At 36.6% G+C, this 26,138-nt stretch overlaps 1 protein-coding gene across 39 annotated transcripts in view; it reads right to left on the reverse strand.

Moving 5' to 3' along the window:
• DLG5 (discs large MAGUK scaffold protein 5) overlaps nt 1-26,138 on the reverse strand; it is a 170,732-nt gene that overhangs the window by 88,402 nt on the left and 56,192 nt on the right. For 38 of the 39 annotated variants that reach the window (XM_083843566.1, XM_083843564.1, XM_083843563.1 and 35 more), the window contains 13 exons: nt 23,551-23,694; nt 21,961-22,144; nt 17,850-18,109; nt 14,036-14,348; nt 10,313-10,543; nt 8,781-8,965; nt 8,089-8,214; nt 7,223-7,355; nt 4,503-4,630; nt 3,652-3,827; nt 3,106-3,209; nt 2,691-2,783; nt 771-1,790 (listed from right to left, as the gene is read on the reverse strand). In XM_083843566.1, coding sequence (XP_083699692.1) covers nt 771-1,790; nt 2,691-2,783; nt 3,106-3,209; nt 3,652-3,827; nt 4,503-4,630; nt 7,223-7,355; nt 8,089-8,214; nt 8,781-8,965; nt 10,313-10,543; nt 14,036-14,348; nt 17,850-18,109; nt 21,961-22,144; nt 23,551-23,694 — 3,097 coding nt within the window. The remainder of the gene's footprint in view (nt 1-770; nt 1,791-2,690; nt 2,784-3,105; nt 3,210-3,651; nt 3,828-4,502; nt 4,631-7,222; nt 7,356-8,088; nt 8,215-8,780; nt 8,966-10,312; nt 10,544-14,035; nt 14,349-17,849; nt 18,110-21,960; nt 22,145-23,550; nt 23,695-26,138) is intronic. The other variant, XM_083843565.1, reaches the window with a different exon arrangement.

Here is a 26,138-nt window from a genome sequence, read left to right on the forward strand (position 1 = left end):
TGGTTAAATACAAGGAGAAGTGACTCTGAAACTTGAGCCTTCAGGTAGCAAATACAGGTAATATTTTTTCTAACTGAAAGAAACCAAGATGAAGGATCTGAAACTATATTACTAATTACACCACTTTGTATAATGTGGTCAGCTAAATAGGCTAGTCTTCCTAGACCACGCACAATTTTTTCTCTACCTAATCTGGAAAGAGATGACACACCATCTCCAGAATAAGATTTATTCAAACAAACAATAGTCCTATTTTGAATAATGATGTTAAATCATATTTTTATAAACGATCTATCTTAGCAATGTGACATGCCTAATGCCCTATCAATTTGAGATTACATTTACAGACATGTAGACATATAGAAAGACTTAGAAAAAACACTACTGAATTGTATACCCTTTTCCACTAATCATTACAGTGTGCCAATGTAATTTTTGTAAAACCTCAGAAGCTTTAATTTCAGCTTTTCTAAGACTGTCTCTTTCTATTTATTTATTTCATGTTGTCAAAAACATACCAGAAAGAGCCCTGATCCTCCATCAAGCAGCATTAAAAGTCAAGATGTGGCCACTAAACAGAAACCTATCATTCTATTAGGTGACTTTGTATTTTTTGATACTGTGAAGTGACAAGTGAGTCTCAGGGGACTTGGACCTTGAGAACGGGCTATGTTTCCCCTGTAAAGGTATGCAGCTGGCTACCCAAAACCACACTTCTGAAAATACTCATATTGAAACAAAAGGCAGAAACCTTCATATGAAAATTCTACCTGAAGGGCAGGATTAGGAATGGGCACAGGGGTCATTTTATGTCTCAGAGCAGGGGCTGATTTTGGCCTTGGTCTTTTAATCTCTGGCTCTTCAACTCTTTGAAAGCCAATGTCATCTTCACAGGATTTCCTTGAAGACAGATGAGTGCACTCAATTCCCTCATCACGATAATAATGCCCAGTGTTTCTGCTGCGCCCCTTGAGAGTAGCTGAGTCCTGCTTAAGTGCCAAGGAAACCGGAGCTTGGGCAGTGGCTGGGCTGGTGGGTGGTGATCCAGTTGTTACTGTAGACTCAGATGCAGAGCTTGCCTGCTGTTTATGTTTAAATTTGATAGAGTCACTTCTCTTAGGAGGGGTTGGAGGAGTTGAAGCCACTTCAGCTTTTGATGGCTGAGGTGAATGTCCCGTCACCTGATTAGGAGAAAGGTACTCCAGCTTCGGAGGAGTTGGTGGTCTTTTGAACGTATCAGGATCAAAAATAGATTTCCTTTGTTTTGGCTTTTTATAAACAGAGAACTTTTCTGTTTCTGTTGCTGAGATATTAACCATGACTTTTGGCCAGGTACCACCACTATGCTTAGCACCATGTCCTTTGTCAAATGTGGTCTCGACCATCATACAGTCGGTTCCCGTAGGTTCATAAGGCAGCCTCTTGTTGTCCAAGTCAACAACTCCATAGCCTCGGTCCCCATATGCCTCTGGGCTGAAGGAACTGAGACTGTGTTCTGAATTACTGTGGCAACTGTGCATTGTGCTCCTGTGAGAGTCTACTCGTAAGGTATTATTAGGGAAGGGTTTGTGATCACAAAATGAACGACTGCCCTGATCACTCTGGTCCTTCTTGCCATCCATGATGTCTGGATTGAAAATGTCAGTTTGTGTTGAGCTGTTGAGTTTAAGATTCCTTTTGTTTTGGGCTTGTATCTCTGATGCATGAACCCTACAATTTGATATTTTTTCTGAATCCTTCAGATTTTCAAATATATTTTGACCACTCCAAGATGAACTCTGAGGAAAAACCTAAAACAAAAAACAGAACCATATTTTTACAGCTGATTTCTGTTTAGTATGAGGCATATTCTAGCCTCCTTGATTTACCTCAACCTGAATATAGATGTACATATGCATAGATAATGTTGGGAAAACTTTAATAAAAAACTTGCAGATTTAAAGCACAGATCGTCATATAAAATAAAGACCCCCCAAAATTGGAATATTTCTAAAACAACCCCAGAAGAGCAACTCCACATGGAAGTGGATGCATCAAACTAACTGCAAAGGGACCTCCATTCTACTTATACTTCTGTTAGGTTGTGCTTGCAATCATCTTTCATTGCCCATTGCGCTTCACACATTTTATCTTTACAGTTTCTTAAAAACTCAGTCTCTCTGGAGCTGGAATTGTCACTGACTAAACCGGTGTGACAGGCCCAATATAATGGGATTCTAACCCCAACAAGCTGAGCAGAATAATATTTTTTTATAACATTAACCTTGAAAAAGAAAGCCTAGTACTTATCCCTGACGACAGACAGAGTTCAATTTTCTGTGCAACTTCCTTCTAAGAGTAAACCTTTCTGTAGTCAGGAGACAATTAATCTTCCATGCACAGAACTGGTGCAGCTCTGAAGCAGAAAGCAATAAAATAGAAGCAACTGTGCTAGGAGTCATTCCACGTGACCAGCAAACAAATGACAAAGAAGAACAACAAATAAATTTTGTTTCCTACCAGATGCCACAACAGCCTTAGTTTGGAAATAACTATTAAGTGTACTACCAGTGAAATACAGCCAGATGGCCCTATTTATAGCAGAGACTTTCCCATGGTGATATATTCATTTTTAACACACACTTCCCTTAACAACTAAGACAAGTCTGTCAAAGTTCAAGAAAACTGCAAATTGAGCTTTTCTTACTCACCTTCATCAGTGACAGGGTAAGAGAATCCCTGCAGTTTCGTAGCAAAGCTTCACATTCAGTAAGTGACTTATTATCTAGTGCAATGCCATTGATCTACATGTAAAAAAAAAATCACAACAGAGATAGATAAAACCAAAATGGCAGGTGGGGAGCATCTTAATGTACCAATGTACCATCTCTGAGACAAGAAAAATACTAGTTCTACATGCATGTATGACTTAAGTCTGGTTGACCTTGCCCTGTTCTCCACTAAAAGCCAGGTCTCTTGAATAAATTTTTCTATTCCTAGTAGAGATGCAATTTAATAACATTTTTTTGATTACATCAGCACTTACTCATTCGTACATCCACAGTTATCTTCTTCTGTTTCACAGGAAGTTCATAAGAAAAAAAAAAACAATGTATTTAGACTTACAGCAATTATTCTGTCTCCCACAGAAAGGGAACCCTCTTTGGCAGCTGGGCTTCCAGGCACAACAGCAGCAACAAATACTCCATTTTCTAGGCTGACCCCACTTTCTGAAATTCACAAAATAAACATGAATGTACTCCTGCAGTTCAATTATCTTGCTCAAATAACTGCATGATAACCTGCCTGCATGAGAAAGAAATGTAACTACCAAACCAAATGAGCTTCTCCATTACTGAAATTCCTTTTAAAGAAATAAGAAAACGCTGTGTGAAAATGGGGATTTGGAGCATCCCAATATTTAATATAATCAGGGGTGACTGATGGTTTTAGTCAAATAGAACTAAGTATGAAAACAAAGGTCAAGGTACTTAAGGAAGAATCCTATCATCAATATGCTCAATTCCTAGTTTGCTAGATACGATTGATTCAAATGCCTATCTAGGAGGTAGTAACGGGTTAAATGGGATTTAAACAAAGGCTCAGAACATGTACCTTTATTTTTGGTTGTATGAACATGTACCATTTACATCCAGCCTTTATATCCATTACCTTTATGCCCAGAAACATTGATGTGAAGAGGTGTTATCACTCGCCCACCTAAGGACTTCCTTCTTCGAACCACCATGTTAATAACACCTCCTCCATTTAGAACAGCTTTTATAACTTGCTTTTTATCCTTATTAGTAAGATCCACATCATTTATCTTCAGCAACCAATCATTCACTCTGGCAGAAAAATTCAAATAGAGAGGTCAGTATTCCAAAGCATACTTATCTGGACATTGCACATAAATAACATCCATGAAAAGGGATGCAACATAGCTGATATCTCAATATGCTAATCCTTAATTATCTGGAGTTATCCATTCCTTAAAAAGCATTAAGAAGTAGCTAAGTGAAAACAATAACTTAATTCTAGTCTGCTCTTCACTACGAAAGGGAAACCATCAAATCACTGATGAGTACTCCTTATTTAAAAGGAACTCTTTGAAAGGAACAAAGTGTTTAAGACCCTCCTATTGAGGATAAGAACAGAAACAGGTTTCAAATTATACTTGACCCCTAACCAAAAGCTCACCTTCGTCTTGCCCAAAATTTAAACAATCAATTCAAAGTTTAAAGAAAAAACGAACAGAGTAGGAGAGAGACAGAGAAACAAAAGATAGAAGCATCATTTCAAATCCTGGGGAGTTTCAAGGGACAAGTCAAAAAGTTTTTAATTTCTGTAACACTTCTAGGTATTGGTTTTGTCAGTGTCATTTCCTAACTTACATTAATATAGTACACATGTCAATGACAAAAGAAGAACTTGAAAAACAGTTAATACTGAAGACTTTTCACAATATGCTCATATTTAGTTTATGATCAATCAAAGATGTATCTTCCGAAGTAAAGCCTTACCTTAATCGACCATCCGCAATACTTCCTTTGTCTACTTTGGTAACAAAGATCCCACAGTCTCCAGGGAGGTATGGTTCATTCACACCTTCTGCCACATCGAAACCAAGTGCTTTCAAGTCCATATCGTCCTAATAAATATTATTAACAAGTGACTCCACAGCACTGCCAACCCACGTGCCTCTGTCTGTTAATAAGAAGCATCAGTGCAAGCTTGTACTATGCCCTTATATTTACAGGATATATCCATTATAGTAAGTTGCTGCATTTTGTACTGCGACACAAGCTCCCTTTTTCATCAGGTATTAGACATTCTGCATCATTAGAAAATTGATTCTCCCTCAGATTAAGGCTGAAATAATGCACTAGCGGAATTTCACAGAAGAGAAATGAGAAAGCAGTCGAGCATGGGAGAAAGCACTTTCAGAAAGCACCTGTTTTTAGGCATGATTCTGGATGTGTCATGAGAGAAAAAGGGTACGTTCACCAAGAATGGGCATCACTTCGGAAGAAAAATAAATACAATTATAAAGTTAAGACAACAGTATTGCATCTCAGTGATGAATTCAGAAAGAATAGGCTTTGGTATGGGCAGAGACCACAAGTAAAAAGCAAAAAAAGTTTTAACATTATAGGAGAGTGATTCTAAATATATGTTAGAGATAACATCCTCCCAACCTTTGTCGAAAACAGGTAATTCTCAATGTTAAAAATTATAAACATCTTTAACAAATCAGTCATTGAACTAACGTGGGAAGTGTTAATTTAGTGTTCATTTCGGTAAATGGGAAGGTCACTGCCAAAAAAAAAAAAAGAAAAAGTTGGCCAAAGCGATAAACTGATTTGTTACTGTTATTTTCAATGTTAAATGATACACTTTAAAAAAAAATTAGGGAACTCTACTTGAAATCAACTGGACCAGAATTATACTAAAATCCTTGCGATTCTTCCAGGTGTTCTATGTAATAAGCAAGTTCACAGGGAAGAGAGTGAGGCTGCTAGAAAATAAAAATGGAGAGATCATAGAATAATTGCACAGCCTCAGAGCTAAGTGAACATTATTCCTCTCTATTTTGAGTTGAGAAGTGAATATTATTTCCCTGTTTTGAGCTGAGTAATTATGCAGAACTCAGGCATAAGCAGACAGGTGAGGCTGAAGCGAAAATAAAACAATGTAGACTTATTTGACTCTATAATCTCCACCCAGAAATTCAAATGCTGATAAATCAGCAAGATTTCCCCATGTATCTAATCAAGGTTGGCACAACAGCATTATTATAATTTTATAACAGAAAGAAAAGGGGAAGGCAAATTCAAATGATAAAGTCTACACTCTTGAACTCAGTATCGCACACATTTAGAACAATTTTTGAAGTAAATAATAACTAAATAGCTGTAGATGAATAGAAAATTCATCAGGCCACTTTTTTTTTTTAACCAAAGGTACAGCATACATTGGACTTGACAGTTAATTTTCCATATAATTAAAATATGAAAGTATTAGTTTTCAGTTAAAATAGATAAGATGGCATTGCATGAAATAAGTCAGCGAAGAAGCTGGCCCGAAGAGATGGAAAACATGGTGAAAGAGGAGGAGATGTCCTGGAAAGATTCTACAAGTGCTAGTCCTGATGAACCAGCATTAGTACTTGATTCATATTGTCTTTTTCAATATATAATAATAATAAATATTTTGAGTGTGAAAATAGGAATGTATTAATGATTCTGTTGGGATGCACCATCAGAACAAAAACATTGCACGAGTATTAAAAGCATAACCCGAAGTACTGCAGCAAAATAAAAGAGATGTGATTTGAAAGCATTCCATTGCTAATTTGGTCATTCAGGATTCAACAAGAAATTCAAGTATGATTAAAAGCTGTTTTAGTTGAAACAGAACCTGGAAAACCACTTGTAACTGTTGTCAGTCAAAAAGGACTATTAGCAAACAGCGTGACACTGCAAACAAAAATTTCAAATAGAAAAGCATACACAACTAGCATACAGAGCAGTGAAATTTAAATTCTAGACTGCAATGAGGAAAAATAAAATGAAATGGAGTAAAGTACTACTAGGATACGAAAAGGATGTAAAAGTTATTTAGAACACTAAATAAAAAAAAAAATATATATTAATATACCAAAGTTGAAAAGGCATTTAACTCTTTCTACAGAGAGGGAGATTAGCATCCCTTCATCACAGATGTTTAAGCTGAAGAGCAATGTTGCACTAAAACAGTAGTCATGATGAACATATTTTAAATTTTCTAACCACCAAATCTAAGCAAAAGTAGGTGAAATAGCTTCATGAAAGAGCTCATCCATCCTGTACACAGGTAGTAATTGATCTTGCCTATTACAGTAGACATCAGTGTTTCTATCACGTCTTAAATTTTTCCTGCTTTAGCATTGCCATTTCTGTTATAAATCACCAATTTAAAGAACAGAACATTTAACTTAAAAAAACATTTTTGATAGTACATGGTACCCGAGTATCCTGCAAGATGTTTTTACTTATATACTGTATGAAGACAAAGCTATAGTTTGTATGTTAACAGCTCGTTTTTGTCAAGTTTTTATCTACGTGTTACCACAAATGCATGGTTCCTATCGCAATAGAAAACTTAAAAATACTATTTTTCGTCATACATATTATCAAGATGTTGCAGTCGACCTCAAAAATACCCAATACACAAGACAATCCAGTTAGTATCTTTGACTTACTCTGTCTTTTTCAAATTCTACCACTTCTGTTTCCCATTCCAGAGAATCTGTGTCTATGGCTGAGTCATGGGAACTATGAGCCATCAATTGACGGAATCTGGCCTCCTTTTCCAATTGATTCTCCATCTTCTCCCTAGGGAAAGAAAAATATTATACAGACAAACCTTTTAAACAAACTGATCCATAACATTATAATTATGAGATAACTTGCATTTTATATTCTAACTCAAAAGTCCAAGGTGTGCCAAAAATTTGTCCCCTGCTTCCATCTTTGCAATATCCTTTGGCTACTATCAAATAGACTTTCACTTTCTATATATCATGCTAACTCTTCCTTACATTTTTTGCATTGCTTTTAAATGATTATAGTGCACAGCTCGATTTCTAACATGCCTCCCTGACAATGCATCTATAATTTACCCTGAGATGAGCTGCATCAGTATGCTTATCACAAATCGGGCATGATAAACACCAGAAGGAAAACCTCTACCATAACACACTGAAATGACATATAATGCGGGTTTTCTTTACATTATTTTGGAAAGACAGTGAGAATACAGTTGGGAAGAAGTAACGTGCACTTAATCCAACTTCAATGAAAAATTCCCATATTGCTTAAGTGTATTTACACAGTACAATCTTTAAAATCTTTGTCTCAGTAAGATAAAACAGTTGAAATTTTAAGAGTTTGAATCCTGTCAGTCACAACAATTTCCACAGTAACTAAAAACATAAGCAGTGTTTCAACATAAAAAGATCGTGCTGCCAACAGGTATAACAACAAACAGCTCATTCACAGACAGAGCTAATGAAGCAAAGTTTTAATCACAAAGATTCCATGCAGTTCAATTATTTCTATAACATACTTCAGTTCCTTCAGTTCACGCACAGCATCATTTTTCTGCTTTCTCATGTCGTCCAGATTGCGAAGAGCTTCAGCCAAGTCACTCACAGCCCGGTCTCTCTCTCTCCTTAAGTTGTCACACAAAGTCCTTCAAAAGTAAAGGAAACAGTTTCAAAATAACTCAGAAGAAAAAGCTTTAAGGAAAAAAAAAAGCTAGTTTTTAAGGAAGAGCTCATCAGAATTACTGAATCTTTCTTCACCCTTTACAAAACTTTTTTTTTCTTCTGATCTTTATACTAGGAGAAAAAAATCCGATAAAAGTATTTTCCCTTATTCTTTACATGTGCAGTAACAAGTATGTTAGGTACTTTTTCTGAAGTGTTCCCATAGGTGAAGAATTATTTGCAAGACTATAGCTATAACAGAGCGTAGTATAATCAGGCCTAGAAGAAGACATGATTTGTTATTCTTTTGTAGCGGTGCTGCTATGCTCTTAGGTATTTACTGGAGACACATTATAAAGATTAAAGTACAGACCAAGCAAAGTGTCTGGTAATATGCCCTCAACTTTAAAGAGCAAACAAAAAAACTGATAGTGCAGAAGTTCCAAGAAGTTGATACAAGTGCTAGCAAAATCCATTATATCCTAGAATTGCACTGACAGCACACAAGATGTTACAAACATCGCTCATGTACCATTTAACATGTATTTACCGTATACTTTCCCTTTCTGCAACGATCTTATCCCGCTCTTGAAAGGCCCAATCTCTCCTACACTTGGCTACTTCTGCTTCCTGGACAGCTTCCTTTAGCTCTTGTGACATTGCCTCATATTGTTTCCGAAGCATTTCAATTTCTTTGTTTGCTCTTTCTATGTCTAGTGTAGCAGAATCTTGTATCTAGAAATTAAGAAACATAGATAAGGACAGTTTTAAATATGCACTCAAAGAACCTTTACTGTATGTTACCTGAACTAGCTAATTGTCACGTTTTCATGAAAAAAATCTACTTACCTTAATAACAACTTTGGGTTAAAAATTAAAAACAGCTGTAATGTATTTCATTCACTGACACACATTTATAGGAATAAAATCTACATGAATAAGAAACCTTACTTGAAATTAACATCAGTGAACATTTCATGTTGTATAATGTAAAAAACATTGCGTGCTTTTATCCTGTTCTGCTTATCAGACAAAAATCTTCAAGGACATTAAGGAATTAGATACACTATTATGAGCAGTTATAATACAGATTTCCTGCATTAGTGTCTACTATTTACTCAGGGACAAGTAGATGAAGAAGGTCAAAAAAGTTGCAATGTTTCTTGTTTTAGATAAAAATTTAGATAAGAACTCTTCTTAAGCTAACTTGTTCCTCTACCATTCACTATTTTGAACGAGAGAGATGATGACAATGGTAACACAGATGCATAAAGAACACCTGAATTTTGCAGCACAATAAGCAGAAGTAAACTGCAACGGAAAACGTGGTTTAATTGCTTCCACAAATATTCATTCAGGGTTGGCAAATCCTGACAGTTAAGACTAAAAACTTTTTGTACTGATAAAGGGTTGGTTAGTATTCAGTAAAAAGAGAACACGTATTTCATGAAAAAAATCTGCTTTCATATTAAACAAATCCATATCCCTTTTTTTATTTCATGAACATAAAAGTGATGATACTATGCATTTTCAAATTAAGTTATATGAAAGCATTTACAATTGTATGTGGATTGACTTTTACTAGCTCACACAGGATGAGCACCAGTAAGAACTCATCAATTTTAAGAATGTTACTATCCATACACAGAAACAGATAGTCTTTATAGTAAAAATGCATGCAAATTAGAACATTTACAGTCATTTTATTTAACTTCCTTTGTCAATTATTAGAGATTACTAACATCCTGAGCAGGTCACAGGCATGAACAACACGCAGTATAGATGGCAACAAGCCTACCAGCAGGTAATAAGCTGCCTAGGAACCTGCGGGGTTACAACATTATATTAGCTTCTTGTTATTGTTCTTTTTAAAAACAAACTTAATATGAAACCTGACTGTATTTCTTGCCAATACGAAGCTCTGTCACTGCTTCTTAAAGAGAAATGCACTCTATATGTAGGCACTCTAGAGTGACTCTAAGCAAAGGGGGAAAATAACCTATGCGGCCAGATCTTGATCAAGTCTCATGAAAATGACCCTTTGAAACTAATAAGGAAAAATAAACTGAAAACTTGCAATACCTGACGGGCTTGATAGTATTCCCTTAGTAGATGGTCTCTCTGGATGATAGCTTCTGTCCTCTCTTTCCTGGCAACATCTCTTTCTTCCTTCACCGTCTCTATATCCTTGCAAGCTTGATCAAGTTCCTTCTGGGCCTCAGCTTTGTCCTTCACTTCATGACAGTATTTTTCCAGCAACTCATTCCTCTCACAAATTGCTCGATCTCTTTCTACTAGAGCTGAGTTTAGCTCCTAAAACAAGATCCATTGTTTGCAGTAGGTTAAGTACAGAAGGAAATAGTTTATCTTTGCAAATGGATATACACTGACACCCTAAAAATCCTACAGAGGTGGTCACCAATTTTCTGAAAAATGGAAGCAGAACAGTACTGTGCTCACATTACATACAAGTAACGACTAGCAAAGAATATTAAGTGTGGTGCTACAGTTATCACAACATCACCAACATGTCTAGCAAAATGATACCACAGAACAAAGAAGATATGCATGAAGTGGCATATGTGTCTCATGACTGACTCAGAGTACGGTTACTTGGTGCAACTATGCAGGACTAGAAATAATATATTTATTTTAAGGTGTTACTGTAAGAATGAGGCATTGAAAAAGTTAAATTTCAGACTGCTGCATTTTTAGATGGTACAGCTTTCTAAGAGCATTCAGCAATGGCTGAAGTCCTTCTACATACAGGCACTCTTTCTGGCTGGAAATCATTGATATTTTGATCTCAAGAAGATTTAAGACAGCTGGTATCTGAAAGGCAAAGAAAAGAAAGGGTCCACATATTTCAAGAGAGAAAGGCACCACACAATGAAGTGACAGTTCTGTTCTACCTTCATGGACAATTTGCAAGGAATAAAATTGAGAATTTAAAACATGGAAGACCATTTTATTTTGCAGTACAAACATAGTTGCTCTTGAGCAACCTTAATTAAAGGTTACTCAAGCTGTTAAAACATTGCTGTGATGGTATTAAAACGGATAATTTTGTGCTAGAGTAAGACAACTACTAGAAATCATGACTCGCTTTGTGAACTTCAAACATATCAGCAAATCTCAATTAACAGAGCACTTCAGTTGTGATTTTTTTTTTAACTGAAGAGAAAAATTCCTAACCCATACGGTAGTGCAAACAAATTTCAGTACTGTAAGCAATGTTTTGCACAGCTTAACTGTAGTCTGTATCAAAATGTGCGTTCAAGTGTATGTGCTAAACTGCTAAACTTACAGAAAAATATTAAGTCTTCTAACATGCAGCAGAGATGAAAGTCACCACAGTATCAATGCAGATGGAAAGCTGTCAGAAAGCCCTTCATTAAACAAGAATTTAAAGTACTTTGAAACGATTAAAAAAAAAGTATTGCCACAATTTAGTCCAGAATGCTTGGTATAAAGTGTGTGTAGAAGAGCAGCCATTGCCTCCAGTGGTCAGTAGTAAAATTTCACCTCTGTCTTTTTCTATGACGTTTGCACAAAATTACAATGCTACAGCACAGGACCACCTGCTATTTGGCACTGATTAGTACAAACACTGTTTTGACACATTACAGTGCTTTGGTTTCAACAGAATTCTGAATTTGTAAAGAAGTCATACGTTTGAATAAAGTTCTCACATCTGAAGACAGTGCAATCACCTCATACAGGATAAAACTCAACAGGCCTGTTAAACAGAAGGGAGGGCTGACTACCAACGAGACAAAACAGCATATTCTTAAGGATTTGCTGGAGCTAAAAGTTATGCCAAACCAAGGACATGACTGGTGGGAAGAGGGTGGTGGTGTTGACATCTATAACATCTGTTGAAATCTATAACATCTGATCCCTAGTTTGGAATTTAAATATCTACGTAAGAAATGGACTCACCACCACCCTTCACAGTAACTGCTCAAGATGTAATGCTTAAAAATCAACCCCTTCTCAACTTCAGCAGCTTTTACAGTTCTTCTATATGCAAAAGGTATACTGGTATAAACAAGCTTCACAGGAGAAACTACATTTAAAACAACCTCAATGCGCAAATCCCAATTAGTCAGTGGACGCAGGGTAACTGCGCGTAAAGCTGCTCTACATCAGAACAAGAACACAGCACAGTGAAGTAAAATTCGGCAAGCATCGGACTAGTCACTAATAGGAAAATCCCACTTATGTAGGGGCATCTTGCAGGATACTATTTCAAGTGAACATATCACTCGATGAATCATTTTTTTCAACCTTTCTTACATATGCCTTGCCAGAGCTACAAAATCCCTTCTGCATTGAATGCAACTGCTGCTAGCCAATACAATGGGACACAGAAACATAACTGTTCACAAACACAAGTCTCAGATACAGGAAAAGAAAAAAAGAAAACTTAATACCAATATTTTACACTATTTAGCACATAACAGAAACAGTTATTTCTGCTTTCTGATGAGACTGTCTAGGGGGTAAAGAAAAATGCATGTCTGCCCCCTCTCAGCATCTCACTCACCAGTTCTAGTTCTAGGCCCTTTTCCGTTCTCTATCAACCACCTGTTCAAGATGGTCATCCAGAGAGAACACCCATTTAAAATTTGTCATCTCCTGCCTATTAAAGCACTTAGGAAAATTACTCATAGTGCCATGACAAAATATACAACAAATTGGAGCAGGTGTGCAAAGAAAGAACTCATGTCTACTGTCACCAGTACTCCTTATATAGCTACCCTGATTCCAATGAAATCAATAATTTCCTGTTGGTTTACTGGTTTAGTTTGATTGACTGAGAGTTAGATAAAAACCTCACTCAATGTAAAAGCTCAATTTCTTGGCTGGCATATATACAGCTTGGAAAGTTTTGAATTTTTAAAACCAGAAAATATAGTTCTTTTTTAAAAACTCTGATGCCATATGTCATAATCCATACTATGTCTCTCAACAAGGGTGTAATTTAAAAAAAGCTCTACGCCTTGAATTTTCATAAAGGGCATTTTGTTGAGTTGTAATGCTGTGGGGAAAAATATAGTAAAGTGAGATTCATAGGCAATGGAATACATTTGCTTTTATCGTTTTCAGGCCAAATGAAATATTTGTAAAGCAAACATTGAAGTGAATGCATTTCTGCTGAAATGAAACCGAGCAGCAAGCTGTGTTTTAGGTATCTTAACAGCATTGTTGTAACAGTGTTGTGTCATTAACATTTCAAGAACATACTGCTGAAAGATATGAAGTTCAGGTTTCACACACTTTAAGGCATGCCTCAGTTCAAGAGAAATATATCTTCAAAATATCCTCTAACTCAACGCAAGGCAGAAGGAGGGCAAATGAGTAAGAATATGCATATCAGTCTCAAAAATATTTATGTATTAATGCAAAGCCTATGCTATTTTATCTATCATGTAACATCTTAAATCAGGGTAGATGGCATCCTGTGGTTCCTCTAGTAGTTGTTAAAAGTTAGAAATAATGGATGTTTAGACCTAAATCTTTAGAGACAGCATTACTTGAAAACGGCCTACGAAACTAACTTGGAAAAGGATGAATTGGTAATACACAGAAGAGCGTTAAGTCAAGCAAACAACAAATTTCAGCTGACATGCAATCTATTTAAACATGGAAACTTAAAACGGATTGCTGTAAGGGAATGTGAGCATGGAATTTCCTCTTTGCCGTGCATTCATATTTTCCACCAGTTGGTCATACATTTCCAATTCTAGCACCAATAACGTATACTCATTTCCCTTCCCCATCAAAACAATAGCTTAGTACCTGTCTCAAAGCTTCCATCTCTTCACTAGCCACTCGTTTCTCCGAAGAGGTGTTCTTCAGTTTGGACTCTGCAAGCTCCAGCTCTGTTTGAAGCTTATCTACCTCTTTGATTACCTGATCTCTCTCACTCATTATGAGGCGGTATTCATTGAAAACTGAATCCCTTTCTTCCTTGTATTTTTCTGCATCCTTTGCTGCTTTCAGCTGCATTGTTTTGAACCTTGTCACCTCTGACTGTAATCGCTCCATCTCTCTCTGCAACTCTTTGTTTTGTGCTGTGGCGTTGTTTAGTTCCTGCTGTACTGACTCAAATCTAGAAACAAGCAGAAATGCCAGTAAGATACTTATTCCTCACTTTCTCTTTTATATACATTAACGATTGTGCTGGATAACCAAATGTATCCATTGGTAAAACACAACTGCAGTAGGTATCTTAGACAATGTACAGTCCTACAAAATAAAAGTTACACTAATTATTGCTTTAGCAATATTATCATGGAAGGCAGAACCTGTTTGAGGAACTGAAAAAATCCTAGAAGTTAGAATTACTTTTAATTATGAAAAATAAAATTATATTCCATTATTCAAAAAAGGAATACAAAAAAAATAATTATTTAATAGCACAAGCTTAACCTTATTTGATGTGTTGAGTTCTGATTATCTTAGCAGGTACTTCCTTTCCCAACACACACTCCCAGGCATGTGGCAAGAAGAGAAACAAATGTAGAAACCAGAAAAAGACCCAATTTCCACATGCCCAGATATATGCCACAAGATGGGTATCAGACAGGTTAGAGGAGAAATAAAGCAGGCTTCTAGTTAAAATGCAAACAATGGAACTAAAACAGGTAATTCGAACATGCCTATTCATTTTAATCAGTAGGTCATCCAATAAAACTCAAATGCAACACATCTTTTAAGATGTCTTTTTTTAAAAAGATTGACGCAGATGGAAAGCATATGTACTTGAACATTACACAAAATGTTTAATTTCTTTGTAGGTAGTAATTTCTGTATTTATATTGACAAAGCATTTTTACAAGTGGAAATGAAATTCCACATATAAGTTCACAAATGAGGCTTGAAAAGGAACTTGCTCTCCCCCCACCTCATACTGTTTAAGTGCGATTGCATGTCTAATCCAGCATGTTGCCTGACCTTTCCCCAGGGAGAGCTATAAACCCAATTTCAAATATTCCCTTGAAAGCCTCATTGAATTCAAAGGATTGCCATAGCATTACTGAGGCATCTGCCAGTGATTTCAAAACCATCTCCCTGCTCCTTTCGGGAAATTCTTCAGTCTAACAGACCATCAGGCTGGCAGTACAGGACTCCTAACATTGCAAATTATATATTTTTTCCCCTTTCTAAACTGTGAACATGAAGATAAAAAGAATATACTTTAAGAGAAATACAAGGATATATAACAAATTTAAGACAAACTATGTCAAACAACCTCATTGCCATGTAAGAACCCACACATTTGCAAACTATTTGGGAGTCAAAACGAGGACAACACTGGGAGGACACAGGGAAGAAAGAAAAGGAAAATGGCAATTTCAGGCAATTTTTGCCAAACCAAGGAGATGTCACGAGTAAGGACAAAAAAAAAACATGATAAGCAGACCAACATGTGGAAAAACAGACGCCTTTAGGAAAGCAACCATAGGGAGGAAGGACAGTCTCTGCCATAGAAGGCCATGCTATATTAATATGAAATTTTATTATATATTAATATATATATATTAAATAGTGATAACTGAGGAAATCTTGAAGTTCTATCTGAAACACCACAGTCCTGCTTTACGTTGCATTGTCTCCTAAGAAGGAAATACAGGCAGCTGGATCACATTTTTACAGATGCCTTCTGCAGAGAAAGACCAATTGCAAAAATTGTCATCAATAGGTTTTAAGTAGCACGGTTTGTAGCAGTAAGAATAGAATTTTTAAGTAGCAACTAGGGCGACCTGCTTTGTCTTCAGTATAGTCAGACTATGGGCAGATCTTTCTGAGTGCCACAGCCACATTCAAAATGAAGAGAGAGACATCAAAAGTAACATTTGGCACACAGGAATTCGCCTGTTTCATCTGCAATATATTCACTAGGTCAGTCATCTTGGTAGAGTTCTTATGCTGTGTATTATTGCAACAACTTCATAGATAAAAGAAAAATGGCTGAACATTTACGATATTTCTTAGGGCCAGACTCATTCAAAAATGAGAGCTGGGACACTAAGTCTTGTTCTTCCTGCTCTCTTTAAAAGCAACTGGTTTCCAGTTGGTATTACTAGGAAAATGCAGTGCTGCATTTTATGACTCATTCATAATTAAACTGCAAACTCATTGAGTCTTGTATTCTGAGAAGTACACCCACTCAATACATGTATTAAAACTTCTTGTTCACCTAACCAAATACAGTCTTGGTTATGCAGAAAGGGTATAAAACATAAGACTGAGTTTCTGTAATTAGTAACCAGTACAGAGAAGTCCAGACCCAAAGTCAACCAAATAGACAGCATGCATTCCTGAAGTGCAATCATAGTAACTTAGTTGGCTCACTGGTTCACAGGAATAACGAGATCAATCCTGACATTCTTAAAACTGACCTTTGCTCAATATCAAGCTACATGTTTTTTTCAAGAAAGGGAGCTAAATCACAAGACCGTAATACAAACACGTTGAGCTTCTCCATGTATTATTATTAGTCTGGTTCCACTGTCTGCTAATAGTACATACATCGGGCTTTTCCTCACTTTCAGGAATCCATGGCAGTCTGAAGTTACAGGTCGGAGGTTGGACTAGGTGATCTTGGAGGTCTCTTCCAACCTAGATGATTCTGTGATTCTCTAACTTATTCTTATTACACATACTCTTTTAACTTACTAGTTAGGTCAGAAATATGCACATGCTATTCACAAGTATATTATCTATGCTCAATTTCATCTTTTAAAACTACTACAAGTCTATGAACGTGGAAAACAATACTTTTTTGGCTTTGGTCGGTGGCAGTAAAAATATTCTCAATGCCTATAGATGTTCTTTGGACTCCTTTTGCATATTAGCATTCATCCTACCCGATATAGTTATCTGTAGGCTCAGTATCAACCAGGACCAAAGAGAGGTATGGTGTGACACTGTGCCCTTCTGATTTGGCATTTGTGGTGCTCATAGCCACAGCATCTTCCTGGTGAACCAAGACCTCCAGGTAGCTGCAGTCAACTCTGCTGCCAGCCTGAGGCCCTGTCTCAAGAGTCCCCTATGGTCAGGGATTCTTATGTCACAGATGTTAGCTTGAGAAAATTTTCATTTGCTGATCATCTTTGGAAATTATATGCACTTTTTGAATATTTTTTTTTAATATCTCTATAAAGATGCATATGCCATTGGACTCATCACTCTTTGAGTTAACTTGGAACACTAAACCTGATGTTTAATAAAGCTTTGGTTGTGTTTTATTTTGCTTTTTGATGGTTTGGTTTTTGCCTTTTTTTTTTTTTTTTTTTAACTTGAAGGGCAGAATATCCCTTCTTCACATGAGGTAAACAATGGCTAAAATTCCTCATACAATTCCAAAACCCTGATCTGGAAATCCTTTTCTCAACAAAATTCATTTTCTCCAAATAAACATCCCCCTCACACCTTCTAGGCCCTTCTAGAAAATCTTATACAGAAACACACACTTACTCCACACAAAACTAATACCAGAGAAAAACTTTAGGAAAATATTAGAGATTTTACCACAGAAAAAATTTGATGCTATATTAGGAAAGACTCTGCCTTCACAGGGTATTCATATATCAAAAACTTATTATACCTTCTGAGAGAGGATGAATATTGCTGTTGAAAATGAATTGCTGTGTCCCTTTGCTTCATTAACATGTCAATCTGTTTCTGAAGACGTCTGTTCTCCTCCTCAGCCTGCTCTAGACGGCTAAGATCTGTATTGTGACTTGCTATCTTCTCATTGTACCGCTTCCTTAAGGCATCATAATCCTTCTTCACACCTTCTAGCTTGTCCATTGCTGTATCATAGAGCTTATTTAATATCTCTGATGACCCGTTTTGCTTCATAACCTCAAAAAAAAAGACAGAAACTTTGTTAAATTTGAGCTGTAAAGAGAGAAATAAGTACACATCTTTTCACTTCTCATCAAGGGAACATGATTTGTTTTTACTTGGTTTTCACAACTACTGTCCCCTCAGGAAAAAAATCTGTATTTAAGTAGTATTCAGACAATGCAGTGATGAAATATCTAGAGAAGAATCTTGACCTTCAGACTAATAAAAACTTCAGTCAGGAATTGTATTGATAAGGTGTTTTAATCAGTCCAATATTTTTATTAGGACTAGGTATAAGAATATAATAATAGAACAAAAATACACCAATTTTAATGATCATTCTTTTTATTGATTAAGAAAACATGGAGCTTCTCCTTAGCGTTACTGCTACTCTAACCATCACTACATCCACTTCATTTTAACTGGAACCAAGTCTGCTTCATCACAATTTAGGGTCCATAAATGTGTACATCTCTCGAATGGTAATTGCTATCAACATTTATTAAACTCACATAGTTTTCGAATAAGTTCTTAGTTTGAGCAACAAGTAACTTGTTTGGTGGCCGTGCCGATAGCTGTAATCTAGGAAACGACCACGAGGTGGCACCGACGACAGACTGCCTATATCCCAGAGACATACACTCAGGCATGTATTTTAATATTCATGCAATATTTCATCTGAAAATAACCCACAAACGTTCGAGTTTCAAAAGCTATTCATAAAATATTAACAGGGACAGAAAATCCATTTAAACATCAATAAAGTCTGACCAGAACCCTGGTTTCAATTAATTTGCATTTAAAAAATCTCGCTGTTAAGTAGCAACGTGCATTACAAATAACCAGCAACAACAAAAAGCCATAAAGAACGTCAGCAAATCTAGTCCTTCTATCTGAAAAGACAGAAAAGAACTTGCACGAAATTAAGACTGACTTTTTTTTTTTTTTTTTTTGGTAATGTCATGCTTTTTTTCCCCTCGTCTTTTTGTACTTTAAATTGAAATTTGAACTTTATGTAGTGGGAAGAAATAGGAAGGCTCAAGACAGAAGTGCCAGGAATTTATGTAAGCTTACCATTAGCCTACAATACATTAGCCTACGTTCCCAACTAGCTGAAAGGGGGTGTGTGTGGGTGGGTGTGTATGCATGCGTGTCTTAAAAAGTTGGGGAAAAAAAAGACAGAAAAGCTGCACTTTATAAAAAGTTGCTAACAAACAGAGTAACCACTCCACAAATGAAAGTCAAATAGACTTCAACCAGACTTGTCTTTTAGCCATCTGCTGCAGAGTTGTGATAGCACAGATTCAGTACACAGTTGGAACACACTTTCCCCACTATGCACACATACACCATCTCAGTGACACTTTCAGGTACTCTTTGGCTCCTCGACTTCTTTTGTCTTACATTCAGAGTAAGTACCAGTGCCTGACCACAGAAGAGCGTGGATGCCTGCGGACCAGAGACAGCTGCCACCATGCAGAGACTGCCCACTTTGTGCGCTGCTCACCGCCCACAAGCAGCAAGTAACAAATTGGTACTGTCAGAAAAACGCTTCTGTACAGAGGCAAAAGAAGAGAAGTTCTTCATCCTGACACTGGTCTCCTTTAGCTAACCAAGGTACATAAATAAAAGCAATGAATCACTGCTCATAAAGTGGTCCTGGAACAAGGCCGGACTTTGGGGAGTCTCACCAGCATGGCTGATTGCACACAGTTCCACGTCCTCATCAGCTTCAGCAGCATAACTTGCACAGAGCTGGGCCCATGATTAGCCAGCGTGCTTCACTGAACCAATTTAGAGAAGCTGAAGATGCTGATGTTGCCTCTTATTGAAGAACATACTACTATTCTGTGTAACGAACTGTAGGCATATATAAAGTTAGATACTGTGTTGATTTATATGTGCTTGAGTGCTGTTTTTCCTGAAGAGTACTTCCCAAAGCATATTTAAAACAGGTTTGAGAATGGAATATTTGAGAATACACACAGAAGCAAGCCACTTCTCACTGCCTAAAGCATACATATATTGGTTTTTTTTGTTTGTTTTGTTTAAAATGCTGAATAATTAAAGAAGGACAAATATACCAGAAAGTTGATGAATTTTATCATTAATTTGCTAACAGATTTCACAAAGGAGCAAAGAAATACCATAAACAGGAAGCAGGGGAATAAGGAAAGTCTCCCATTCAAAATCCCAGTATGAGGAAAAGTAAATAGTCCCAGATGGGCCAAAGACGATAGCTATGGCAACAAGAAACATTGTGAGCTGCAGAAACATAATCTGGTCAGCTGCTAAACAGCAAATCAATGACAAGCCCACACTAAGAGTAACTCAATCAGAAGTTTATGCTCTCCAAGGCCACTGAGATGCTGTTTTGCTACAGCCCGACAATGGAACAACACTTCAGAGATCAACATAAACAAAATTAGACTAATTCAGATGAGAAGTGGCACAGACAAGATAAAGAACTTTGTGCCCCTTCAAGACAACAAACATTATTCACTTGGACATGCTAAGAAACAGAGTTACACGACTTTCTCATTGAGTGTAACAGATACTTTTCTCTAAAGGTCTTATCATGATGTTGATGTGAGAATTTCTTTCAATAAATACTTAAAACAATGCTTGAACCTCCTTTTGTGCTGCAAGACAATTTCAGATTTCAAGACAGTCTAAAAATACAACAACCTTCTCTTGAAGGTTTTACACCTCTGCTTTGCAGACTGAGAAGCTGATGCACAAAACTATTAAGCCATTTATCCAGGTTAACACAGAACATTTACATGAAACAGCCATTTCTGCTACACAGAACATAACCCACCTTCTGAATGAAGTCACTAAACCACTTCACAGCACAACTGTCAGAGGACGGGGTCACAACCAAATACTAACCTTCATTCCTTTTTGCACTAGCCCCAGAACACCTCCGAAAGTGCTACTCAGCAATACAGCTTGCTCTTTGACCTTTGCCCCTCCTACCCTAGCAAATAATTATTTTTGTTTGCATAGGTTTTGCTTCTGAAGCCTCATGTTTGATTTGCAAGTTTGCCCTGTGAATCAGCTTACACACAGTTAAATGGGATATTCTATTTAACCATTTCATGTTACTGTAACTGTTTTACCTTAATGACCAGACTTCCAGATGTGAACGATGGACTTGATAGCACCAGTTGCTCCTAACTATTCCTCTTGACTTTCTTTCTCCAGAATGTGCAAGCAACTTTGCTCTTGAGACAGCCTATTATACACAGTACTGAAATGCCCGCTTCTTCCAGTCCTGAAGAGATTGCCTTTTTTTGCCTCAAGTTCAAAAACATTAATCAATCTGTAGCTTTGTTTTAACTCAAGTGTCTGTGACCCTAAATAAGCAACCTTAGTTCAATCATTGGCCTAGCGTTTAAGATGTCACCAAAAATAAAAAAAATGGTCACTCTTTTTTTCTGTGACACTTTGAATAAAAACAAAAAGAAAAACAGCATGCAAGTTTAAAGCTAGCCCGGTCCTATAAAATACCCTTTGAAAACAGTATTTTTCATCTCTTAGCAACTTCAAACTAGGTTTTTGATCCCTCCTCCACCTACTTAATGTCACCTACAATATTCATCACGTAAACTTAGTTCTTCTCTGCATCAAAATTTCTTCATACTATTTAATATTCTACATCCCTTGTTCTTTCTCCATCTAGCCACAGAAGAAAAAAAAATCGCATTCAAGATCTCATGCTTCACATTTTACAGCACTGGGGGAAAAAATATGTTCTAGACTACGTGAGACAAAATCCGGCAACACTACATCTTTGGTTTTATTAACTTATTTACCAAAGGGAAAGCTTACAACTGCTTCTAGCATTTGCATTACAAGCTTACCTGCTGCTGCTGGCTGCGTAGATCTGTTATCTCTTTTTGATCCTCGTCATGAAGTCTTTTCATTTCCTCACATGACTGCTGGAGATGATTATGTTCTCGCACCAACTGTGTGTTTTTCCTCTTCAAGGTATCCATGTCCTCCTTCAGCTGTGACTGGTCACTCAGCAGCCGACTGTGCAACGTGCTGTCATGGCACACAGAAAATATGCTCTTAGAGGCAAATTTGCCTAGACAGATTCTTGTACTAACTAGTTTCAAGTATGAGTTTTCTACCAAGAAAATAGATCAAACTAACTCGATTTTTCTAATTTGAGTATTCCAAGAACAAGACAAATCAGATAAATCAGAGAAGAACAAATCTATAAGTATAAAAAATGTTTAAATATACAGTAGTACTCTTACACAGCATCAGAAGAGATGATGGACCTATACCACCACATCAATGCCACTTAAAAGCAACCAGATAGACAAACAGGAACTGTTTGTGAGCCAAAGATCATACTGGAGATAACAGTAATTATCCCACTCATTAACTCCCCTTCCTCCTTGGCCTCTCCAGCTAACCAACATACAGATTAAAACTAGAAAAATCTTGTTTCCTACTATAAAAAACAAACAAACAAAAAGTTTGTCAACTACAAAGTCAACTACATTCAAGTCGGTAAAAAGCCACCAAAAGTATTCCAAATTTCATTATGTAAGCCATAATTATCGAAAGATATTCATTCCCACTTAGAAACTAAATAACCAAGACACCCATGATAAGGCTAGCATTCAAATTAGAATTCAAGGTAACAGCCCAAAATTAGACCTAATCATTGCTGCATGAGAGCAAAACTCACTTGAACACATTACACTACTGCATATTAAATAAAGACTGCTAGTTTGATACTCTCTTCTGTTGTTGAAACAGAATAATACAAACTGAACTCTAAGCCGATGACCAGCAGGTATGAAAGCCCGTAATTCAATAAAAATCAGACAGAAGCAATGAATAGGACCATTTTACGTTTTTGAAATAGCTGGTAAACTAGAGAAGATACTTGATACTCCTTCCTTGTAAACTCAAGTTTATTTGTCTCCCAAGTAAATAGAAGTTCCCTATTTGCATCAATGATTGATTTTTAAACTAAAACACAGACTATGATTATTCAACAATTGCTGCCTGTTTTACTGCATTTTCATGAATGCTTACAACTGGTCTTGGCCTGTGATAAAAACTTACATAAGTCAGCAAAAGAGCCATCACATCATGCAAGAAATCGTGAATTCTATTCTCTCAAATTATATTCTCGTCTCCAGCCTGACAGTAGAACTACTGGACTGTAATTCTAAATCAGTAACTAGGCTTTCCTTGTCAGTGTCCCACCAAGTCATGAGGGATTGCCACCTCAAATTCTTCAAAATAAGACACAGTCCATACCTGTCTCATTTCAAATAGTCCCAAAGTGTTTTTATCTGATGCATTCAAACATTAATCTTGCAATTAAAGTGGAAAAATAATATAAATAATGGTTTGATTACCATGTTCTAATACGTTACAGCAAAGATTGGTTAACTCTCACCTTTACTAGCTTTACTAGTACTTACTGATAAAAGTCTGCCTCTTTTGCTGCTTCTTCACACCTTTTTAGTGTCTTGGTATGTTGATTCTGCAGAGACTGAAGGTCCGACATGGCCTTCATGCACTGAATTTTCAGCCTTTCATAGTCATGATTAGGTTTTGGACTAGGCCTACCGCAGAAAAAGAACATTAAGTCAAATAACAGCTTAGGATAAAATCCAATAAGCACTGTCACACAGCTTAGGATATATACAGGCTATACTTACGCTACATTATACTTTAAATGAAATAGCGACCGCTTCACATCAAGATGCAACCACAAATTAAGATAAACCTGTACCAGTTTTGTACTGAGATATAGCATCTAATAACGAGATAGTTGTCCAACGCTCAATCAAATGAAAACAGTACTGTGAGTCCACATTCATCTCTATGGAGCAGCAGTATTATCATAGACCAGAACTGTCACTTGACAACCACAGAACACACTGCTTCCCTGCATTATCATGCCCAGACTTCCAAGGAAGAAGCACAGAGCTGCAGTGTGAGTGGGGCTGAAAAGAGGCTCCCAAAGTCAAGTGGGGGCTGCATGGAAATCTATACTAGGGAGAACTCATCATCTTGGAAACAGCTGGAGGATCTTATCTACAGCTCCCTAGGAAAACCACAGCTAGGGTTAGGGTTAAGACACACAATCTCAACAGGACACCAAATACATGCATCTGTGACAGCAAAATTTGATTAGACTAGTTTGACCATTTACAGTAAGCTGAACAACATGAAAGCAAAAGTCCATCAAATGATATTTTGATTTATTTTATTTTAAGTATATCAGGGTAACTGGGAGAGGAGAAGTTTTCCAAAATAACCTATCTTGTCTGGCAATTGACCAGCATATATTATGTCTAAAATGTGTATCCAGTGTACATAACACCTCTATTTATATTAGAATATCAGAAATCGTTTTAAAAACTAAATTACCAGAATTATACCACCTTCTTCTGGAGCACTAAACTCTTCAAGACACTCTACACTGAACTTTATTCTTCCTCTGCAGTCTCAAATTTTTTTCACCAATGCATTTTCTACTTTCAGAATGAAGCTACTGAAAGCTGTCTCTATGGCATCGCCCAGGTCTCACACCTCTGACAAACAACAAGAAAAGAAAGATATTAATTGATGTCTAATTTGACTGCTTATTCTCCTATCATATTTGCTCTACTGCTGCACAGATCACCCTTTCTCTCTTTCCTTGCCAACATTCTCCCCCCTGAATGGCTTCACTGTAAGCTCTGCCTGAGAAGTAACCACAATCCTCTTTGCTTCATGTAAGAACAGCAGCGTGGATTCTGGAACAGAAATTCAGCTGGCATCTGAATCGAAATAAAACGGTTTTGCATGGCTGCAGTGCTGATAGTAACAGAAAAATAAATAGCAGTCACATCTGATTCACAGATGCTCAGGGAATGTGTGCGAGATCTGAAGGTGCATTTTCGCAACCTACTTGTGTTTAGGTTGCAGAGTAGTAAGGTCTTCAATTTTAATTCCTCTTTTTCTCCTTCCTCCCTGAACAAGTGCTCCTGGGAAAAACAAAGTCAAAGGAAAAAAAATCCCTTCCTCAACTGACATACTGTAACAACAATTAAAAGCCAAATTTGTATAAAGTAACATATAAAGTCAGATCTTCAGGGATGTCTTTTCGATGTTTGCTTGGAAGATTTTCTGTTTGTTTTTACTTCACTGTTTATGGGTGTACAAAGAAATACTTCATTCATACAGTGTTACAGACATATTACCATAACTATTGCAGTGTTAATTTCTCTTTGAAAATATAACCCCAGTTAGTGTAAGTAAAACTACCTGAGATGTTCACACCCTTGACAAAATCACTAAAAACACAAGTATTGATTTAAATTACTCTTTAGGGTGAAATCATCGTAGGCAGACATCATCTGTCCCACAGTCATTAAAATGAGAATATTAATTGAAGCATGGTTTAGTTCAACTGAATCTGTAAGCTGAAGTTCCATTAACACATGTTCATATTAAGCTTGTAATCATAAATGCACATTCCTGCAAAATATTTGTGCATTTTTTTTTTTCTCTAAAAAATAACTTAAGTCAGCCTCAAAGCTATGGTGAGAACTTAAACATATCTAACATCAATCACACCTGTATTTCATATATTGCTGAAGCATAATTCTAAACAGAAATCCTATAAACAAAGATACCATGGTAAATACAAAAGTTAGCCTACCTACACAATGAGAAACAAACAATGCCACCAGTAACCTCCCGCACTCTAGTTCATCTACATGGAACAGAACACCTGCACTGCCAAGGCAGTTATGTCCTGCACTACTGTTTCAAGGGCTTATTAATCAGCAAGAATATGGATATGTAACTAAACATTGGTCAGAAGTCAAAAAATTAACTCTTGAAATAAAGCAATCCATTCAAAACCACATAGTGATTGAATCTCATTTAAATAAGACCACCACAGTATAATGCTAAATTGCACCAGAACACACAAAATATTATAATTTCAATAAAGGAGAGGCACCAGTTATTGCTTTGAAAGCATTGGTTCAAACAAGATACAAATTATACAAAA

The sequence above is a fragment of the Anser anser genome, assembly GCF_964211835.1.
Source record: "Anser anser genome assembly, chromosome: 7".
Classification (NCBI taxonomy): Eukaryota; Metazoa; Chordata; class Aves; order Anseriformes; family Anatidae; genus Anser; species Anser anser.